The following is a 20,761-nucleotide window of genomic DNA, read 5'->3' as shown; positions in this document are numbered from 1 at the left end:
TCAAATTATTTTATCTAATATAAATCGATATTTAGTTCAGATTAGAATAATTATTCAAAGTTCGGCGAATCGACAGATTTTTTTCATTGCCGAAACATTTCATAGATTTTCTTTTAGAGTAAATGATCTCGATATATTAAAATTGTTTAAAAATTGTGAAAGAAGAAATTGGACAGCTTGGCCCCATCGCTATACGAAGATGGTTCATCGTTTCACGATCGTTTCACCTACGTTTGCGGGATGTGTATTTCACTCTCTCCTTCTCTCTTTCTCTCTTTCTCTCTCTCTTAGTCGTAGAAGACCCGCGGACGATCCCGCACACGGGACACTGGGGACACATAACACCCCCGGTTACATCCAATCACTCCTGATTTATATTTACTACTCACTTGGCCCCCTTATTTATTACGTTTCACGGAGACGCGTAGAACGAAAATGTTAATTTGCGCAATTGAAAATTATGGCGGAACTCAATGGGTGAGGTACTCTTCGGAAATGTAATTCTTAGCAAAAAAAAGCTAAAGTAAGATAAAAGAAACCTAGTTTCACGAACATCTCTTGAGGGGAAGATCCAAGATTCCACGTTTTAACATAGTGCTACATTTGATACTACCATATTGAGTCAATTTTTCGGCTTCTTATTCTTACTCTTGTCATCAGTAAAAATTTAAGAAAAAGTTATTGGAAGCTTTGATTAGTTACAAAATAACAATACCAAATAGTTTTTTTATTTCATTGGATTGAATATATAGGATAGGTTTGTTATTTTTTCATTAAGCTTTATATCCAAGCACAGATAGAAAACTGAAGTTCTTTTAAATCTCGTGGCGACAATTTAGTGTTTCAATTTTATATTATAATTTATTTTCAATTTCACTTGGCAGGTGTGGCACTTGCGCGTGTGTGAGAGAGACAAATCTTTTGCATCAATCTAACAGAAGGAAGAAAGAATTGCAAACAATTAAGATCTATTTATTACAACATTCATACATCATTCGCTGTAAAAAATGATCAGCGGATAAGGTCCAACCATACGAATGTTTAAATATGAGACATTTCTACATATTTTTAATTTAAATTCCAAATTGTTCTCAAATCATACAGATCTCTGAATTCCAATTATTATCTTTGATTTTAATATATGAATATGGTCGAAATGGCCGACCGCGATAATACGCTTTCAAATAGATTCGCGACTCGCTTTCAAACAAACAATATGCGCATTTGAACCGAACGTAGTTCCATTTTCGAACTCTCTGTGGTACCCCCACACAAATGCTACGCAAAACAGCGTAATACAGCTCGATATATAGGACTAGCGATGTGTCTTACACCATGCGGCTTTTACACAGGTAAATCTATGTAGACCTTGCCTTCCCACCTATAAATAAACCTACACACGCGCGTATACAGGTGCACGTAAACTACCGTTCTGGACACCACGAGGGTCTTCTTGCTGTGTAACAGTGAAACGTGGGTGGTTAGATAGACGAACGACACTTCCGCCTTGTCTCTCGAAGTTCCCCGTTGCATCGATTTTATCGTTCCCTACTTTATGAAGATTATGCCGCGGTTCAAACACGATAGAATACTAACTCGATCGCACATTACGACTTGAAAAAAAACTCAGTTTTTATCTTACTTAGAAATTTTAAAAGTAGTTAAAGAAGGTTCTTTAAATCGCACTGAAATAATTAAGACCGCAGTCCAATTTTTATATTATAAAAGGATATCTTTATTATTACAAAGTATTATAATATTTAGAGATAGAATGCACTCGCGTTTCATTCTATACCGGGTAAACTATATTTTCTGTTTTTTGAGCAATTTAGAATCGATCTTTTGTCAGAGAAAATTTAACTGATTGCCATTACTCTTTTCGAGGAATCAAATAGAATCTATTGTCGGTGTAAGAGCAGCGGCAAATGATGCGTGTACGCGTACAAAGCTATTCGTTGTGCCTCCCTATAAACGGGGACTCTACAACACGCGCATATTATACCGCAACAACCTGTACACGCACCACGACGACGATGGGTGGCCGCACGGAAAGGTGAACATTATTCCCATACCATTCTCTCCGCGGTTTAACGCTCTTATTATTATTTTTATTAGGGTGCCGTGGTATATAATGCCATCAACCCCCATGAGTGCGCGTTCGCAGGAAATAAACCTAAGTGTATAATTACAATAATACTTATCGGGGCACCCTCCGTGGGTTCTCTTCCCTTCCACACGTACCCTTCCTTCCTTCCTTCCTTCCTTCCTTCCTTCCTGAGTTCTCGTTCCCTCTCCGTCTCCCCCTCCTCTCTTTCTCTTTCTCTCTCTTTCCTTCCTGATTAAACGTAGCCTTGTGTATGCGCGCGTGTACCCTCGAACGCAATATACCGAAGGGACGAAACTTAACGAGTACTAAATTTACCGCGGACTAGTCTTGATCCCCTCGACTCGATTAGATCTGTAAAGATGGTCGTGCAATGCGATGAGCGGCTAAGTCCTTCCAGAGAGATTTAAAAATCGAGAGTCATAGAAAAGAAAGTTATTGCTTCAACCTAATGACTCTAAAAACGCGCTTGATTTTCTGCAAAAATTCTTGCGTTTAACTAGCAAATATTTTAAATCCTTGATACTCGAATATATTTGAGACGATAAAACCCAACGATGGAATAATATAATTTATTCGACTCTCACTTGAACATTACTACTGTTCGAATATTTACAATTTAGATTAAAACTTTTTACTGAATTTATTGAGGTCAATTGTATATACGTTAAACACATGTGCATCATACGCACATTCGATTGTGCTTAACACGCTATAAGGTATATCGAGAGCAGTGTCCTTATCCAAGAAGCACCACACGTGTGACCCGCGTGTGTCGTGTCGTACATGGGTTAAAGGATGGGACACGTACGTATACCGGATGCCGTTCGATTCGTGGGCGAGATGATCGTAACGGCGCGGTACAAACACGGACCATTCCCCATCTGAACTCTATCCGAACTTCGTAATTCTCCAATTTAGGAATTCAGTCACGTATGCTGCCGCGCCGTCGTGTTCGAACGCACACACCGCAGAATTGCTTATCTTTTATAGCCGCGTTTGCACGTGTTCCTGATATACGTGTATTTTATGTGGAGTATATAAATGTCTATTATATCTTGATATTAAAATAGATTAGAATAACATAATCATCTAGTAATATTATATAAGTGTGTGCATTAGAACGTGATACAATTATTTCTTCAATTTTATATATTTACTTCTTGAAATAAATATAATAAATAAACAGATTTATTTATAATTTCGTTAAAAACAGTTTCTTGAAAACTATTTTTATCATTTCTAAAATGTTGCCATCTCAGGCATGTGTCTGAGAATAAATAATGCCTATTAATAAATCCGATTTTGTTTTTGCATTATGTAATAGAAACAAAATCGAGTATCAAACGAGTAATGTGCTATAAACTTTTTTCGGTATATATAATGTATATTGAAAAAAAGTGCTATAATTTTCAAAATCCTTAAATCCTTAAATATGCTTTTAAATATATTCGTATAAAATTAGATAACGTCATCAATTCAACCTATAAATTTTCTTATTGAGATAAAATTTAATTCGTTATATAATATAAATAGGAGAGAATCATATTTTTTAACTGAGTTACTTTAAACCCATAGCTATCTAAGTAATTTAATATTTGTCTTACATCGTTTTACATCTGAAAATATCTTATGCCTGCGCAAGAACCACAATATAGAGCTATTGCCACCGCGTAGCATTTGGAATCGTAATAATTGACAAATTTGTAAAAATATCGATTATCCTCTTAACTTCCGTTTCTGACTGACAAATTGAAAGTATATCACGTTTTTAGGGCATCCCCCATTTCTTTCCCTCGTATCGAGAACTTCGCTAGATAATGACAGTGTTATCACTTTGCCGGACCTGATATACCGTCATCAAAGTATAGTTTATGCCTTATGCGAGGTTACCTCTATTGCCGGCACATCGTATAAAACGTACAATCAATTTTTGAAGAGGACATTCAATCGATCTGTCTTGCAGCATGCAATCGAAGACGTTCCCTGAATAACAAACTAACCGAAGCGGCTTTGGCAGCCGATTCGTGCACATGTTGGCTCATGCAGTATTATTTGCCGGATCACTATTTCTTGATCCACTCGCGTTTGCACAAACAAAATGAACTTTCACGTGTATGGAAACTATATATGTACGTTGGTCTGATTTTTCTTCTCTATAGCAAGATACTTTAATGCAACTGTGTCGCCCGATAAATCAAATAATTTCTCATTGGCAGACGCTAAAGATTGCCAAATAGTTGTAAACTCGATAGCCTTAATGACTGCATAGTAATTATCAATTTTATCATATTGCGAAATCATTGCATACGTTGTCTGCTTAATCAACGACCGCATAGTTATCTGACTCTAAATATTAAATGCAAACGATATAGTTTGTAAAACTTTATTACTAAAAGAATGTGAATTAAAGGAAATAACAAATGCTCTCTTACAAAGATAAAATTTACTTATTCTATTATTATATACAAAAATTCACTAACTGAAATTTTTGTAAAATTATTGAAAATTTAATAGCGTCAATATATTTTTTATACTTTTCCATGGTCGCAAAATGTTTGACGGACATTTCTTTACTATCATTCGTAATTGTCATTATCTAATTAATCGATGTACATGATAAATAATAAATTAACGACAAGTAATTTTCTACATTCTACGACGCGTTATTCCGTATAATTTGTTTTTTGTTGAAGGTAATGATTGCTAGCTATTGAATAACCGAAAACGCAATACCATTGTGAAAAACAATTATTGGCTCATTAAAATGAAACGAATCGTTAGCGAAGCCATACATGAGAAAGTTTGATAACTATTTTACGCAATTGCGTATTGTGAAAGGTATCTCGTTTTAATAATACAATGAAATCGCGTACTGCCAATTTGGTATATTTTTATTATTTCATCCTTTTATCACACATAATAAAATCTGTGCTTTTGTCACGTATAGCATTATATTATCTATCATTTACCGTATTACATACACACATACACACAAATTTAATGCTATGCTATAACTCTTCCTCTATAAACTCCAAAAAAGATTAATTCGTGCAACACAATTTTTTTATATTTATAACAATCTAATCTCTGTAATGCAAACGCGCTTTTGTTTAGCTTTGCACGGTATCGTTGCTAAAAATTATTACAAATGCCAAAAATAAAGATTTCTAGCAAATCGTGACCGTAACCAATAAAATTTGTTTAAAATTGGCAACGTAATGTCGCGTGCCAAAGACTTTTTCACTTGTTAAGTAGAACGTCTATGGAGCAGTTATACGTTTTACGTTTACGCTAGAGAAACAATCACGGGACACTCATAGGGAGCACCCCTCGTCAAAATCAAGAGTCTATTATTATGACCATATGTTTACGCCACGATTGTATCTTGACAGAGAGGGACGAACGTGTTGGGGTGAAGGGGCACGGTCGTGCACCTGCTCGAACACAACAGCATGTGGATAAGAGCGCGTGGTGCGTGGGTAGAACAAACACCCACGACGAATATGTGTCATTCTATAAACAGGATGGCACATTATGCTGGTTTATTGCCGATTATTTTGTACTTGGAATATCGTTCTTGTGTTCACCAAAGGATCATACGCACGCAACAATTCGATTATCTTTATTCGCGTAAATCTTACTGCGACTACTATTCGGTAAATTATGATATTTTTAGATTTTCTGTATATTCCCCTTACTATGGAAAACCATGCGTTCGCAGATTCACGCGTTATCATATTCTTTAAGTAATAAAATAACCCTCAAGTGTCGAAATTTCAAAATGTTTGTAATTACTGTATTAAATAATTCTCCTATCTTCATTCCTGTTTTTAATTACAGCCTCCGATCGTTAGACTCTATCTTTGTCCGCTCAACAATTCTGGCAAACAACTAAAGAAAGTGATCGATAGTGCTAAATAAAAAAAAAACACAAGAAGTCTTAGTAATTTAAATTCGAAAACTGATATAATAAAAATCTTGGTTCTTTATTACATCAAAACGTCTCAAGTAAAATCCGTCAAGTTAAGTCGACAGAGACGGGATCGTGGAGATCGTATCAAATAGAATCGTTTAGGAATCTAATATACTTATGTTCCCTCACTTCTCGATGATATCGTAAAAAAAAAAGGTTCAGAGTTAGGCGTTCGGGTTAAACGGCCGGATATACCGCGTCGGCTTAAATTAGCATCATTGGCGGATAACTGAAATCGACCGCGAAATATCCTACAACGCTGTGGGCCTCGTGCGGCGCGGCGCGGTTCCTTCTCCCTTGGAGAAACGACGGTCTTAATAAAATTATCGTCAGGCCGAGTTTCGAGGACAAATCGACGTTTCAATTTTCTTAATGCGCTCATCTCCCCAATGGGGATATGCCCACGAGCCCGGCATGGGCAGGAAGGATATGGTCCTGACGGTAGGTCGTAAGGATCAGGGCTGGATTACCGACTAGGTACTACGAGGGCGTAAAGTCCGAGCCTTAAAACCCCCGGATCTCGAAACACATTATCTTTACGCTTTAAAAGCCCCGAATGTTTGGAAATCAGGATGAAAAGTAGTTGATTTAAACTTGATAATTTTTTATTATCAAACATTTAAAGAATCAGTGTTTAAAATCTTTCAAACCCTAATTGTATGTAATAAATAAATGTTCTTATAATACATAAAAAATATCCTACAAAATTATCGAAAACAAAATCTTGTTCTGACAAGATTCTTCAATGTACAATATATTGACGTAAATCGTCAAGTTTAGGGCCTATATTACCTTGAGGCCAGCACTGATAAGAAAATATATTCCATGCCCCTCGAATCGCTGTACTGCAACCGGTATCGTGAAATTTAACAGAGAGATGGCCGTGCTCGAGTGTCGGCGACACGTGTCGCCACGTGCCGCCACGTGACCGACCTGCTACGCGCTATTTGCTCTCATCCTTCCTTAAGTGCATTACTACTATTCCAATTATAGGGGTGGTAAATTAACGTGTCACAGTATTCCGCCTCGGACCCTTTCGCTGTCCGTTCCCTGATGTTCGAACGCGTAACATAGTTGCGGATTTGATTTGTCATAACAGATTACCCACCCGCGAGCTTCGTGCTCGACGAAGAATTTAAACCATATACCAATCTAAAGCACGCCAGTTTCAACTCGCGATAATAAATTTCAATAGTAAAGTTTTATTAACAGCAATAATTGCCAGAGCAGCGGTAATTATATTAACGGCGCGAATGTTTCATGCAAATCCGTTTTTTATGCTACTTAATTTTCGGCAGGTACCTCGCTTGAATGACAGAAATATTAAAAATTACATACATTAAATTAATGTAATAAATATGTTTCTTTCTCCGCGTTGAACGTTATGTTTGTAATATAAACACAACGTAAATTAAATTGAATTAAAAAAGCGCTAATTAGTAATACATTCGAAAATTGCTTATGACGAATTGATTAGTGTTTTATACTCGTAACAACATATATACCATTCCAGCTTATAACTTTATTTAATGTAACTGCTATAGAGATACTGCGTTTCAGTTTTAAGTATGAAACGGCAATCAGAGATGAATTTTATATATCCTTTATTTAATGACCATGTATTTTATTTTATACGTATGTAATGATTAACGCCGGTAAAATGAGATCGGTACCGTATCCCTTCTACCCTCACAGTGTTTTCCCGTAAAACACTAATTGCATATTTTAAATCGCAATCGTACCGCCGCAGAACTCTATTATGCGTAAATATAAAATTTTATCCATATTTTCCGATTATTCGTGCGTCACCTAACATTAAATATGTAAATCAATTACTTATCATTTACATTTTTTATTCGTAATGATTTTATCAAATATCCAGTTGTATTAACATACGTGATGATGCAGTAAAAGGTAATGTATTTTCGATCAGAGTGCACTTTTAACATTTCATATTTTAATAAATTAAAAAAATAACTTTTATGCTAAATGTCATGTTTCTCGTTGCAATGGCATACATTACGTTATAAGCAGTTACATTTGCTTGTGAGACTACAATGTATAAAAGCATTAATTTAAAAATGCACTCTCGATTGTGTCAATTACGACGGTTATGTGAATCTAATAAAAAATATGAAAGCGAATAGCGGATAGAACACATGACATCTCTCGCAAGCAAAATAAAAAGAAGAAGCAGCATCAAGAAAGCAAGCAGCGATCCGTGCACATCAAAAGGTTTAACGAAAAAAGATTGTTACTTGAGATAAACAGACAGAAGAGAAAAGGTGAAGGAAGCTTCACGGAAATAAAGAAAATAACTGAGTAAAAATACAAGACGCGCATACATAAACAGTGAATAACAGCAAGAGAAGAACTTTAGAGAATTTAGGAAAAATTTGACGGATGAATACAGATCTAGGATACTGTACTGCAAAGAAAGATACAAAAGAGTGAGAGCTTCACGCGAATGAAAATGAAGGAACAACGAGAATTGAAATATAGTAAAGTACAGTAAAGAAGAGGAAGAGAGGCGTGAAACGAGCGGACGGTATTTCCTAAGTGCAAATCAGTGAAAGCATGAACCGACAGGCAGATCCAGAGGTAGAAGAAGGCGGTCCCGGCGAACGGTGCTCTAGACAGAAGAGCGACGGAGACAGACATGATCGTAAAGAGGGAGAACCGACGGACTGGTGAACAGGGGAGACAAGAGAAAAAGAGAGAAGAGGGAAGAGGGAAGAGGGAAGAGAGAAGAGAGGAGAGAGAAGAGAGAGAGGAGAAAGAGAGAGAGATGAACGGTCGAATTTCGTCCGGGAGTGGCGCAGCTCGTTTGAGGGGAGCGTGAATGGGTGCGCGGGAGTCGATCTGGGAGAAGCCTCCATTAGATGATGTCTACCGTCGCCATATATGCGGCGCATTATTGCGGCCGCGTGTTAACTAGGCGGAACGTCCGTACGCAATTACGTTCCGACGATCGCTGCGCATACCTTCGCCCCTAAGTTAATTCACGCTGAATTGCTGTAACTCTTATCATCCTAAATTTAATATTTCAAATGATATTAATTTGGAAAGTAATAAAAAAATTCCGAGAACACCGAGCTAACTTCTCGTATATAATCAAAAGTCACGAAGTTAAGATTAGTCAATGAAGTCGAGCCAATGAACTAAATGGGTCGCAAAAATCTCGATATCTCTAGACATATTGTATTTATACATATTATATTTAATATTCTATTCTTATTAATATAAATAAGAAATAATCACAATAACGATTACTCTAAAACTTAGTTAAATCTTTAAATTATCCAAATCATGCTGGAATTATGTACAATAACATCCTACGCACATTATTTTAATACGTAACACAATTTAAGATATTTCGTGCACAATAATTCCAAATAACTGTATTTATGAATCGTATACATAAGTATTAAATAATCGTACAATTTTTAAATTAATGTTATTGCTATTTCGTCAAATTAAAAACGTTGTTTGACGAAACAACATCAATGCCTTATTGGATCAATATACGACTGTCAGATGCAAAACTGTAAGGGATTATAATCATTTCTCTCTTTCTGGTAATTGTTTCATATAATATTAAAAGGAGTATGTAGATCTTGATTAATTCACCTATTTGAGCAGCTAGGAAAGTAATGCATAAGCAAGACTGCTTTAAAAAAATGCATATAAGACTTATGTTTTATCTCATAAAATATTTATAGAGATCATAAACTTATCGTTAGACAAAAATGGATGCGTAGACCTAATGGACTTGAACGAAGACTATACAATTGCAATCGTAAATCGTGTCGATTTCCTGTTTACGCGTTTGCTTCCCCTTAATTTTCATCCCTGTTCAGCGATTCGTTCATAATTTCTACGTTGCCAAAAGTATTATCCTTTCGTCTGGGAAAGCAACACCCGCGCTTGACGAGTGGCGCATGGTGATGGATGAGGAATGATTACGCAAGAATATCACTTTATCATATTTAGCAACAATCGTGCGTGAGACCCCAGCACTGTCGTGCGAGATGTCGCGCCGTGCGCGACTTTTCTGTGACAAATAAATAGAGATCCAGTAATCTTATTTAAAATAACTCTTTTCATTAGCGAGATTTATTTTCATAAAAAAATAACAATGTTAAATTTCAATCTACTCTAAGCATAATATTAAATTTTCAAAAGTCAAATATTTCGGTCTCCACAGAAATTCTATTTCTTTAGTTTAGCTTATTATAATATTAAAATGTCTAAAGATAAAACACCAAATGTAAATATAATTCACTCTGTACTAATATTTCAACTTTTAAAATTACTAAAATCGTGAAAGCAAAAAGTAATATACAATCTCTATAATGGCGAAAATTCTCACGTTCGTTGAAGCGAGAATATAATGCTGGAAATTAGCGAATTTCGCGACAATATGCAACGGCGTATCAATTTTTGATCACACGCGGCATTTAACAGTAGCATGCAATAATATCGTTTTCGCGAAAATGTCCGATCATTATTACGTTATCGATAGAGATGACTTTTGATTGCCCTTGTTACTCGAGTAATAATTATCCCTTTGTGTTGCAAATAAAAATGGAACCTACATTGGCAATACATACATGCATTCCCAATACATAGAAAAATGATTATATTCTATTATATTTTAAAAAAATTTAATGCGCAACATTACGTTACCTTGAGGGAATACTCTAATTATCGTAATATAATCAGCATTGAAAGCCATTGAAAAATAATACAAAAGATGAATATGCGTAATTTTCCGTGTTGATCGTATCAATAAAATGTCATAGCGGTACAACATGTGTACGAAAATGAAGGCAAAACAAACGTATGATTTATAGTTGTGTAATCGTCGACTCGCGACGATACGAACGGGAGAAAAAAAATTAACGACTACGTCCACACCTGCGCTTGCACGTGGCAAGTAGATACGTATGTGCAAGAACGACGTAATGCTTTTATCTCGAGACACAATAAAACCGGAGTTGGCATTTAACAAAAATTAAAGCTCTTCGACGGAGAAGATGAACCAATAGTTAGTTTGCATTCGTGCGTTTGATTGGCGTGTAACAAATAATAAACAACGATCGTGGAATAAATTTTGCAAAAGAGTTCGAAGTATACTTTAGCCACTATCGACATTAACAATTTGAGTTATAGGACCTGTATATAATTTTGACGAATCGACTGTACTTGAAGTACCCCGCTTGCGCTTCTTCTTTTTTTAATATTTCCATCCGGCTTGTCATTACGCGCGCTCGAAAGTAGTGTAAACATGTAAAATTGTTGACGAAATTACTGTCGATTTTCAACGGCCGGTCGTAATTAGTTGATGAGAAACTGATGAGTTTATTTCTGCACGGAATTCCAAGTCCATTATCATTTCTAACTAATTGACTTTGATGTTTAAGGCGTCTAATGAATTGCTAAATTGATGATTATTCACGCACACGGAGATATACGGTTACACAAATGCGCGTATGCACGCACGCACATATACGCATATGTGATCTCTTTTATAATTCATACGTAATCGTTACTTTTCACCTGCTATATCTCTTATTTTCTCTCATGACCTATTTCTTTCGTCTTTACGGTTGCACACACACGCGAAAGTCATTGACTCGAATCTACGTTTTGCTACTCGCTTAATACAAATCATCGCTATAAGCTAAATGATCGCATAAATCGTCGGGATTTTTTTACTTTTATTCAAGACTATATATTATTTTTATTCCGGTAGACCAACTTCAAAGTTAGAAAATTTATAAAATTATTTCCATTTTGAATTATTTTTTATTTTAATTATTACGTTTTGAAATGCGAAAATTTTCTAGGTATAATTATAATTCCAAAGTAACTTCGAGCAAACAAATTAATTATGTAATGTAACAAGAACGATATAATAGCACTTTTACGACTTTTTTCTAAACAAGCCTTAATCTATCTAGTTGTCTTTTTTTTTTGTTTTTGTTTAATTGTCACCTACCGGGTTTTGCCCGGTTGTCTTATCGTGGAACGCATAGGGAGAACGCCGACGATTGGTAACGCTAAACGTTCCTTCGCCTCGTGTGGCTTTACATCGCTGTGTCTTATACCAGATCGCTGCACGGCCGGAGAGGGATAGGAGAACGAGCAAGAGAACTGAGCATGGCGGCTGAGTATAGTGTGGATGGTTTGGATCGATGAGAGAAAGCCGCCGGTCTGATTGGCGGGGCCGCGGGGGCGGAACAGGACGTAGCCAATGAACGTGGCTATCCCCGACATATAGCGGTTACGAAATCACTGATTTTTACGCTCGGCGCCCGTCAATTTCGACTCTACTGTAAATACCGTAAATCGAATAGTCGCAATTTAGATATCGTACCGCCGCACACAGCGTCAAGATAAGTCGGCGCCGATATTTACACGGTCGACTCCCACGTACTTACACGCACACCAACGTGAATTGTCGAAGAATCAGGGATGTAAGAAAGAAATGTTTCGATAATTATTTCAGTTATTATTTCACACGAGCAGCAAAGAAACGTATCGGCCGCGTTAAACTGTCGCTTCTTCCCTCGCCTTTTTGGCAAGTGCATCGGCCCATTCAATTTAAACGACACGCGCGCGGACTGGTATACAGAAACCATATAGGCATATTACTGAATTATTCTACTACTCTTCTCTCATGCGTCACGTGATGAGAGAACCGATACCGATTATGAGATAGCAAACGAAACGTATCCAGCATGTATTGATTCGGACGATAATTCTGATGTACCTTGCATTATCGACTGCAAAATTAGCATAGTGTCATTAAATCGCGAAAAAAGAGAAATAAAATGTATTACGATATTATATCATTAATCTAACATCAATATGTTGTTACTTTCATAATCTTGCATACGCAGACGATAACATTTCCCACGAACGCAACGGTAAAATTTATTTTGTACTTAACAAAATTTTATTATTAATGAAGAGAATAGAAAAAAAATTTCAAGAAAAATCTTTATATACAATCATGTAACAATTTGTAACAATGAATGACGTTTTTAGAAGATATAGTTTTTGTGATTTCTAATTTGTATTAAATTATTAATTAAATATTACATAACGTTAACTCACGCACAACTAATCGTGTTAGAAAACTCTCAAAGCCCAATTTGCCTGTTACTCGTTAATTTAGATATCAAGAGTCTTCAGTTAATTAGTCATTTATTTGATATAGTTTTTATCTTATTGGATACGAACAATAGCACAATTTTACACGCTACTCGGAAAAAAAATCTCTCCAGCGAGATTATTGTCTGCATTTAATTTATTATTTAATATCTTCTCCTAGCTGCATGCATGCGGGTGTGCTGGTGCCGTAAACTCTAAATATTTTTGGCCATATATTCTATGTGGATAATAAATAGTACTGTCGTGATTTATAGCGTTTCATTGTTTATGTAGGAACGCTAGAGTGAAATTTTCATGCGATCTCGGATAGAAAGCGTCGCATTTGTTTATAGACACAGTCTAGACAAAAAGAGCTCGATAAGCGTGCGAAGTCTCGCCGTCGTGTGAAGCTATCTTCGGTGTCATAGGTGCGCAATAATTGATTATTATTCACTGATTTAACAGTCTCCTTGACAGGCATGTTGAACTCTGTCTGACCTCAGCAACTCCGGTTCGGCCATTGATCTCACGAAAGCAAGAGTTGTCAATGCGCCGACCCAAATTTCAACATCACATTATTCCTTTTTACGCTTTTCAACGCTGTTTGAGATACGTGTCGCGATAAGAGCTCCCGGTTCTATCGAAATGCATTTATCAAATCAATCTGACTAACACATATCCTCTGCATCTATTAATAGTCGTTACCGATGTGAATTCCAATTCTAATCAAATATGTATTATGTTGTATTAAATATGAGATATAAAAGGTTTGTATAAACAGTAATCAGTTGAGACATTTCATAAACCCATTATTCTATTACGAAAAAAGTCAATTATTATTTTCAAAGAAATTATAGAACGTGCTGACAAATGTGTATACGCACAACAATATTAAAGAATACAATTAGATGTAAGAATTTAAAGTCCTTACATCGTGTATCCCCAAGGAAGTTATTTAAAGAATAAAAAGATTTTATATAATATAATAATTTTAATATTAGAAGTTTAGAATGAATTTTGTATGTTAAATATTCTTACCATGTTGAGAGATAATCAAAATTTGAGATATGCTAGATAAGCTACTAATAATAATATCTATTAATGTCTTAAAATTTGAAGATAAGACAAGTATCTTTGTCTCTGTAGCAGTGGGTCTTAAATGGTTCAACATCCGTTAAAATCGGAACGAAATTGGAGACGTTTTGCATTAAAGAGCAGCTTAAAGAATGCAATATTATGTGCATAAAGCAAGCGTTATCTTATTGGCACTTAAAATCGCATGTGAATTTCAAAGAGACGATTTCGAAGCATTACATTTTTATTAAACGTCGAGACGCAAAACCGAGCGGAATAATATTAGAAACGACGGAAAAGCACGACGTCTGATCGCACAAGAGCCCTGTCCGAATTTTGTCAGAATCGCATTAATTTATTCTGCCTTTCGTTAGCGCGACTGTAGCGAAATGTCGTTTCTGAAGTCGCTTAATTGGGTTTCGCATTGAGAGTAAAAAATCGCCACGAAAAGAGTTAACGGAGGAACTACGGTGGGGCGGCAGTGAATGAGAGACAGAGAGAGAGAGAGAGAAAGAGAAAGAGAGAAGGAGGGAGAGAGACAGAATATTAAATTAGAAAATTTCATAAATTCCCTTTAGCGATCTCTTAGACGATTCGCGCTTCAAGACCCGTGTTTTTCGCCTGAAATCGTAATGAGCCGTGTCAGGCTAAATCTACATAGCTAGCTATCCGTTCCATATTTTGCGCGACGACGGCACCGACGATCAGTTTCTCTTTTCTCCTACCCGATCGTATTTTCTATCTTCATGTTGTTCGTACGATTAATCTCGGAAAAATGATTGCGAATAATTGGACAAGCTGAGAAGAAACAATGTATCAATTAACTATTATTTGCGGAGAATAGACAAAAAATAACGTGGATGAATTATTATCATTATTGAATGAATCTGCATTTAGAAAATGAGGAAAATTAAGAGGTGGCAGAAAAGTAGCGATCCGCGTGTCAAATAAAGATGATTGATATCTTTTCCGATGTCGTTTATCACAGATAAATATTTTAGAATATCAAATAAATACATCTCGAGAGATTATTTATACAAGATATCCCTTCGTTACAATGGTTTTACTGACAAAAACAAATGCTTCTGTTTTTATATTCCGCTAAAAAAGAATTCACTTTGCCTCAATTCGCGCAACACAATGTTATCGATATTGACGATAAATCGCGAGAGAACGTACTCCGGGAATATTGCGAGAAAGTACGTAAGATTCTTCGCGGAAGTTTCACCGGTAATTATCTAAAGTTACCAAGGGCCACGAGAGTCAAAGTGTGAAGTCGTGTTCGAAGTCTTTCTGCACTTCAACGCTCCTTCGCGCCGGTTAATAACAAATGAGCCGAGCTGCGAGCCCCTCACTTTTGTTATAATCGGAGACACTTGCCCTCGTACAGTTACCGTCTACCATTCTGCATTATTCAGTGAATTCATTTGTAGCATTCTAAACAGCCAACTTATATCTTTCGCTTCTTTAACGCTTTTGTTGCTCGCATTTAACAACTCTCTACGGAGAGGAGGATGCTAAAATTATTATACTATATGAAAACTTTGTATTTTTTAAATTTCCTTATCAATAAGACCTTAAGTCCTTATAATATGATTCGACCCTGTGCTGTGCTTTGCTTCGATACATTTTACGATAAGTTTTAGAATAGCTGAAAACTTGCTCTATTTCGGGAAAGATGTTAAAAAAATCTGTTTTAGTCTAACATTTTTTATATCTTCTACAGTCGATAACACTGCTCACTTATCTTTAATCACAATTTAGACAATATTAATTTGTCTAATATTTTTATAACATCACGCTTGTCTCTACTTTGCGATCAAACAAAATTTATAAATAATTTATACAAGCATTCTTTTACTAGCTGGCAGAAATCATTGTTTGTCGTTTACAAAAATTATTGTTATTCTTTATAACTGTTGATACTAATAGACAACATCAATAACTGAAGGATTTTTCTTATTTTATGAGTATATCACAACACATCAAATTTAAAGCAAATTTTTCTCTGTCAGGAACGCCCGTTCGGCATTTTGCGCTTCACACCGCCGCGCCCCGCGACAATGTTCAATCAAATTTTTCACCGTGCACATCTCGCCGCGAAAAAGGTCAAATTTTCGATATTCGTGCACCACGCCATACCGTCCAATCTAAAGCATCAGTATGATCCTCCGGCACGGTACAGCAGTTGATTTACAATCGGCCGTGGGAATTCGCTTGATAATCAAACGAGAGTTTCGGATTGGATTTGTACGGCGCGTTGCACTGTCTCTCTATATTCGAGTCGGGCCGCGCCGCGCCGTTACGCGCGCACGAAGCGCGCGAGCGCGGCATCGGCCATGTGAAGGAAAATCAATTAGCCGGGCAAACTGATTCGACTGCGTCTGTTTACTCGTGCGAGTCCGCAATGTGTTTCGCGTCATGGCACAGGCGCTTCCGCGCATATATATATACACGCACTCGCACACACGCGTGTACAGACACAGAGCCGCTACGCACACAACGTGCCGATGCAACGAAGCTTTTGTGTGGCTGATGTGCACTGCGTAGCTCTCGTACTACGCGCTGCAATACACACACGTATCTCGATATATACACGATGTATGTACGTTCCTACCATCGCGCTCTGTACAAATGCGCACACGCGTACGTAACATATTCACCCGCGTACATACAATCGTACATAGAATTTAAGAGATGACGTGCGTTATAGCGCGCGATGCTTAATGCGCCACAGCGTATTGTTGCGTAAGCGTATTATCCTTGTTCAAAGAATTTGACTAATAGTAAGTATAGCATTCCGCCCACGACCGATATCAATCGACCAATGATTTTAATTTTAGAATAATTCTCTTATCGATGAAATTGAAAGAAGAAGAAAGTGTACATTTTCAAACATTAAGACACAGATTTTTCTTAAACGTTTTAGAGATATTCAGAACAATAAATAATTTCCAATTTTTTTTATGTTTTCTAAGAGAGTGAAAATTTTGTTATGAACGTATATAAAATGTTAAGTGTTTTTTTGTGCTGCACATTTAAATTCTTTAAATCTGCTCTGGTGTTCAAATATATCTCTTTGTCTTTTATTCAATGTCACAAGACATTACTCTTTTATTTTATTTTTTTACTTATTATATAGTTCCTCATAATGAGTAACATTATTTATACGAGTATCCATATATTTAAATTGCTGATAATATATAATTCTGTACCGTGACGAATGTTTCAAACGATATTAATTTAGCAAATATTTCAATTGAATGTTTTAAACGATATTAATTTATTCGACCAAATATTTTGGTAACATTTTTTAACGACGTGTTTCAAATATTTCCTGAGATGTATTTTATCGTAAAAGAGAAATATTACAACATTTAAAAAAATAAAATTTTACCCACATTGATTTTTATCCTTAGATAAAAAGAAAACTCGGAACTCGGAAAACCATGGTGTTTCTGTTCGTGTTATTTGGTTATCTGTATGTGTATGTGTGTGCTATTGAGTAAATATTAAAGCTAAACTATATCCTGTTGATGAAACAATAATCATATACAAAATGTCAATCATATCTCTTCAGATCGTTGCGATGTATTATTGAAAATATCGAAAACGAACAACATCGAATTATACGATATATCTTGTCCAAGGCGGCAAATGGATGACACGGCGAGATAATATCGTCAATAAGCGTTTGACAATCGCGCAAAAATACGACATTGATATTCGCCGAAACAAAAGACGCCACATTTTTCATAATTCTTCAAGTTTCAACTAAAAATATCTCGGTAACCAAGTCTCGAGGTATCATTAAATTCCATCTAAAATCAACGGGGGAAAATAAGGTTCTATCTATTAAATCTTTTTACGGTTATCTCGATGAATATTTGACAGTCGGACGTATAAAAGCGGAGCGGCGTCGATATCACACCACCTTGGCGGAAGATAACAAATGACTGAAAAATCATGTCGAATGTGCACGCTGAGTGGCACGTATATCTGCAATCGAAGCTCGATGATATATTGTGCGTGCACGTCGATTCGAAGTATCGTCGCACGGACGCGTTGGAACGTGTGACACGTTAATAAAGTACGTCGCTTCGGAAGAGTGATGTATTCATATTAGTCTCGGTGCCCGTAATGACATAATCATTTTGTCATCAAGAAAACGCGCGAGTGCAGAATTGGCCGACGCTTTAATAAGGACGATATTGAATTACCTAGTTCTGCGCGAATCCTAAAATGACTCATTTAATTTGCGACGGCGTCGCGACGCCGGTATGCCCCGATTCTGTCAATCTTTCGGCTCCGCTTTAAATATAATATAAATGTATACGTATGTATATCGTAGACGTATGTAGACACGTACGTATATGTGTAGACGTATATGCGGACAATTGCCCGCGACCCCGTGTGTCGCGCGCACGCGTGCGTGTGCTGCGGCGATCGGCAAAAATAAAATATGCAGACGAGATAAATATTAAGTGCCGTTGACAGGTAAATCGCGTAACACGTTCGATTTCCACTCGGATGAAAATACTTCTCGGCTACGGTCATTAGCCGCGCATTGAAATTTATTACGTGGTCTACGTGGGGACTCTAGAACCGCCGCGTGACATCCCTTGTCGAACATAGATCTGCGCTAACAAAATGTACATTTCCGTGATACGTCCGACAATCCGATGTTGATTTTACTTCCACCGTCCTGTCGCGCACGTTGTTTCAATATGGAATTGTTATTACAGACAGTTAATGATATATTACATCGGATTTTTTTGTTATAATAGGAAAGGGAGCACTATAGAGTTTTAGAACGGAACGAGACCAAGTCTAACAAAACACATTTGTAACATTCATGTCACGTATTGTCAAAAATAAAAAAAAATAACTGATGATTAATTTTGGAAAAATACATCATGTTAATGTTAAATTCACTGTAATCAAAGTATTCGTCAATCAAGTTAGCGCAAAACACTCCAGTCTTTCCTATACAATGAAACATATTAAATAATTGTTTATCCACATTTAAATATATTTACAAACTGGCGCTTAAACCTTGTCTTTCTGTTTTTCAGTTTAATTTAGATTATCATCTCGTGTGCCGCCATTTCTGCGTGAAAGAAAAAGTATATTTAACATTTATCTAAATGAAATTGGTTTGTGTTGTATTATAAGAAAATCTTGACTCCGATGAGAAATGGCATTTTTTTTCGTTTTGCAGAGTCGTATATTCGAAGACGCATCCATTGTGTGCAATTCTTGGTCACCGAGGCATAATGTGAGTACCAAATTACGTTTTTTTTCTTTTTTTCTATCTTTTTCCTCTGTGCACGTAATTAGGAATTAATTCGAATGATTTGACTTTTCGCGTTATTGAGACAGGTTATTATTAGCGATGTAATTTATGAGAAAAATCAGCTATTTCATTAATCATAGACTTATTTAGAAGGTAGTTAATAAAGCGCCTAGACGGATTAATTACATCTTTACGGAACGACGGACGTCGCTGTGACATAATTTTAATAGAACAACCCGATTATTTGAAATCGTCTTCAGACGAGACAATGTAGTTATACATCACGTGTCGTCTTTTTAATAATTAGATTCGCATAACATGTACGACAATTTTGTTACGTTGTACTTCCTTGTAATATTGCAACATTATAAATTTGATAAATGAAAAACTTATGAGATTTATCAGATATACGCATATATGTATATATAATATTTAATTTAATTTATCATTATATTTATTTTCTGTTTTATAATCTGTATATTTCCAGAAATAATGTTAAAAATTAAATCAATGTTTTTATGATATTGAATACTTCCAAATATATATTCTGCTTCAAATTATACTATACTTATTTAGATCCTTCATCATAATTAAATGAATCCAATAAAGTTAATAAAGAAAGCGCAGTTACCGTAAACGTAAAAGTTCGTAAACGAGATACCTATATATATATATATAAAGTATATGAAAAAACTTTGTTGTCACATAAAGGGGAGATTCTTACTACAAAATTTGATAACTTTTCGTTAGTCAAAATTCAATTATAGATTTCACTCTCTCAGAATTATAAATGGAGGAAAAGAAAGAGATGTGGCAGAAAAAGGGGAAAGAAGAGGCAATACACAGTGCAAGAAGGAGGGAAAACGGAGTGAGAGAAGCAGAGAGAAAGAGGAGAAGAGAAAGAGATTATGAGACTGTTGCTGTATACGAAATGCCCCATAATATTTATGTTTTACGGAGCCACGTAGTTACGGTGGCCGGGCTCGCATAAACTCGCTAACTCGTGGTTACGATTATGGCCAGTAGTAAATTGATTATTTAGATATACGATGAGGCGATGCAGGATAGTCGAGTGCCGTAAAAAGAGCTATGTGTCACTTATGCTCGCCGCACGGATGCAACAGATACCCGCGGCGACGGCGCTACGACA

At 36.1% G+C, this 20,761-nt stretch overlaps 1 protein-coding gene across 3 annotated transcripts in view; it reads left to right on the top strand.

The window, feature by feature from the left end:
- Acj6 (abnormal chemosensory protein 6) overlaps positions 1–20,761 on the top strand; it is a 51,635-nt gene that overhangs the window by 10,103 nt on the left and 20,771 nt on the right. For 2 of the 3 annotated variants that reach the window (XM_071783001.1, XM_071783000.1), the window contains exon 2: positions 19,537–19,593. The exons of the other annotated variant lie outside the window; for it this stretch is intronic. In XM_071783001.1, coding sequence (XP_071639102.1) covers positions 19,537–19,593 — 57 coding nt within the window. The remainder of the gene's footprint in view (positions 1–19,536; positions 19,594–20,761) is intronic. 3 annotated transcript variants of the gene reach the window in all.

Source organism: Temnothorax longispinosus, chromosome 7 (genome assembly GCF_030848805.1).
Source record: "Temnothorax longispinosus isolate EJ_2023e chromosome 7, Tlon_JGU_v1, whole genome shotgun sequence".
Lineage (NCBI taxonomy): Eukaryota > Metazoa > Arthropoda > Insecta > Hymenoptera > Formicidae > Temnothorax > Temnothorax longispinosus.
This window is presented reverse-complemented; position numbering and strand designations above follow the sequence as displayed.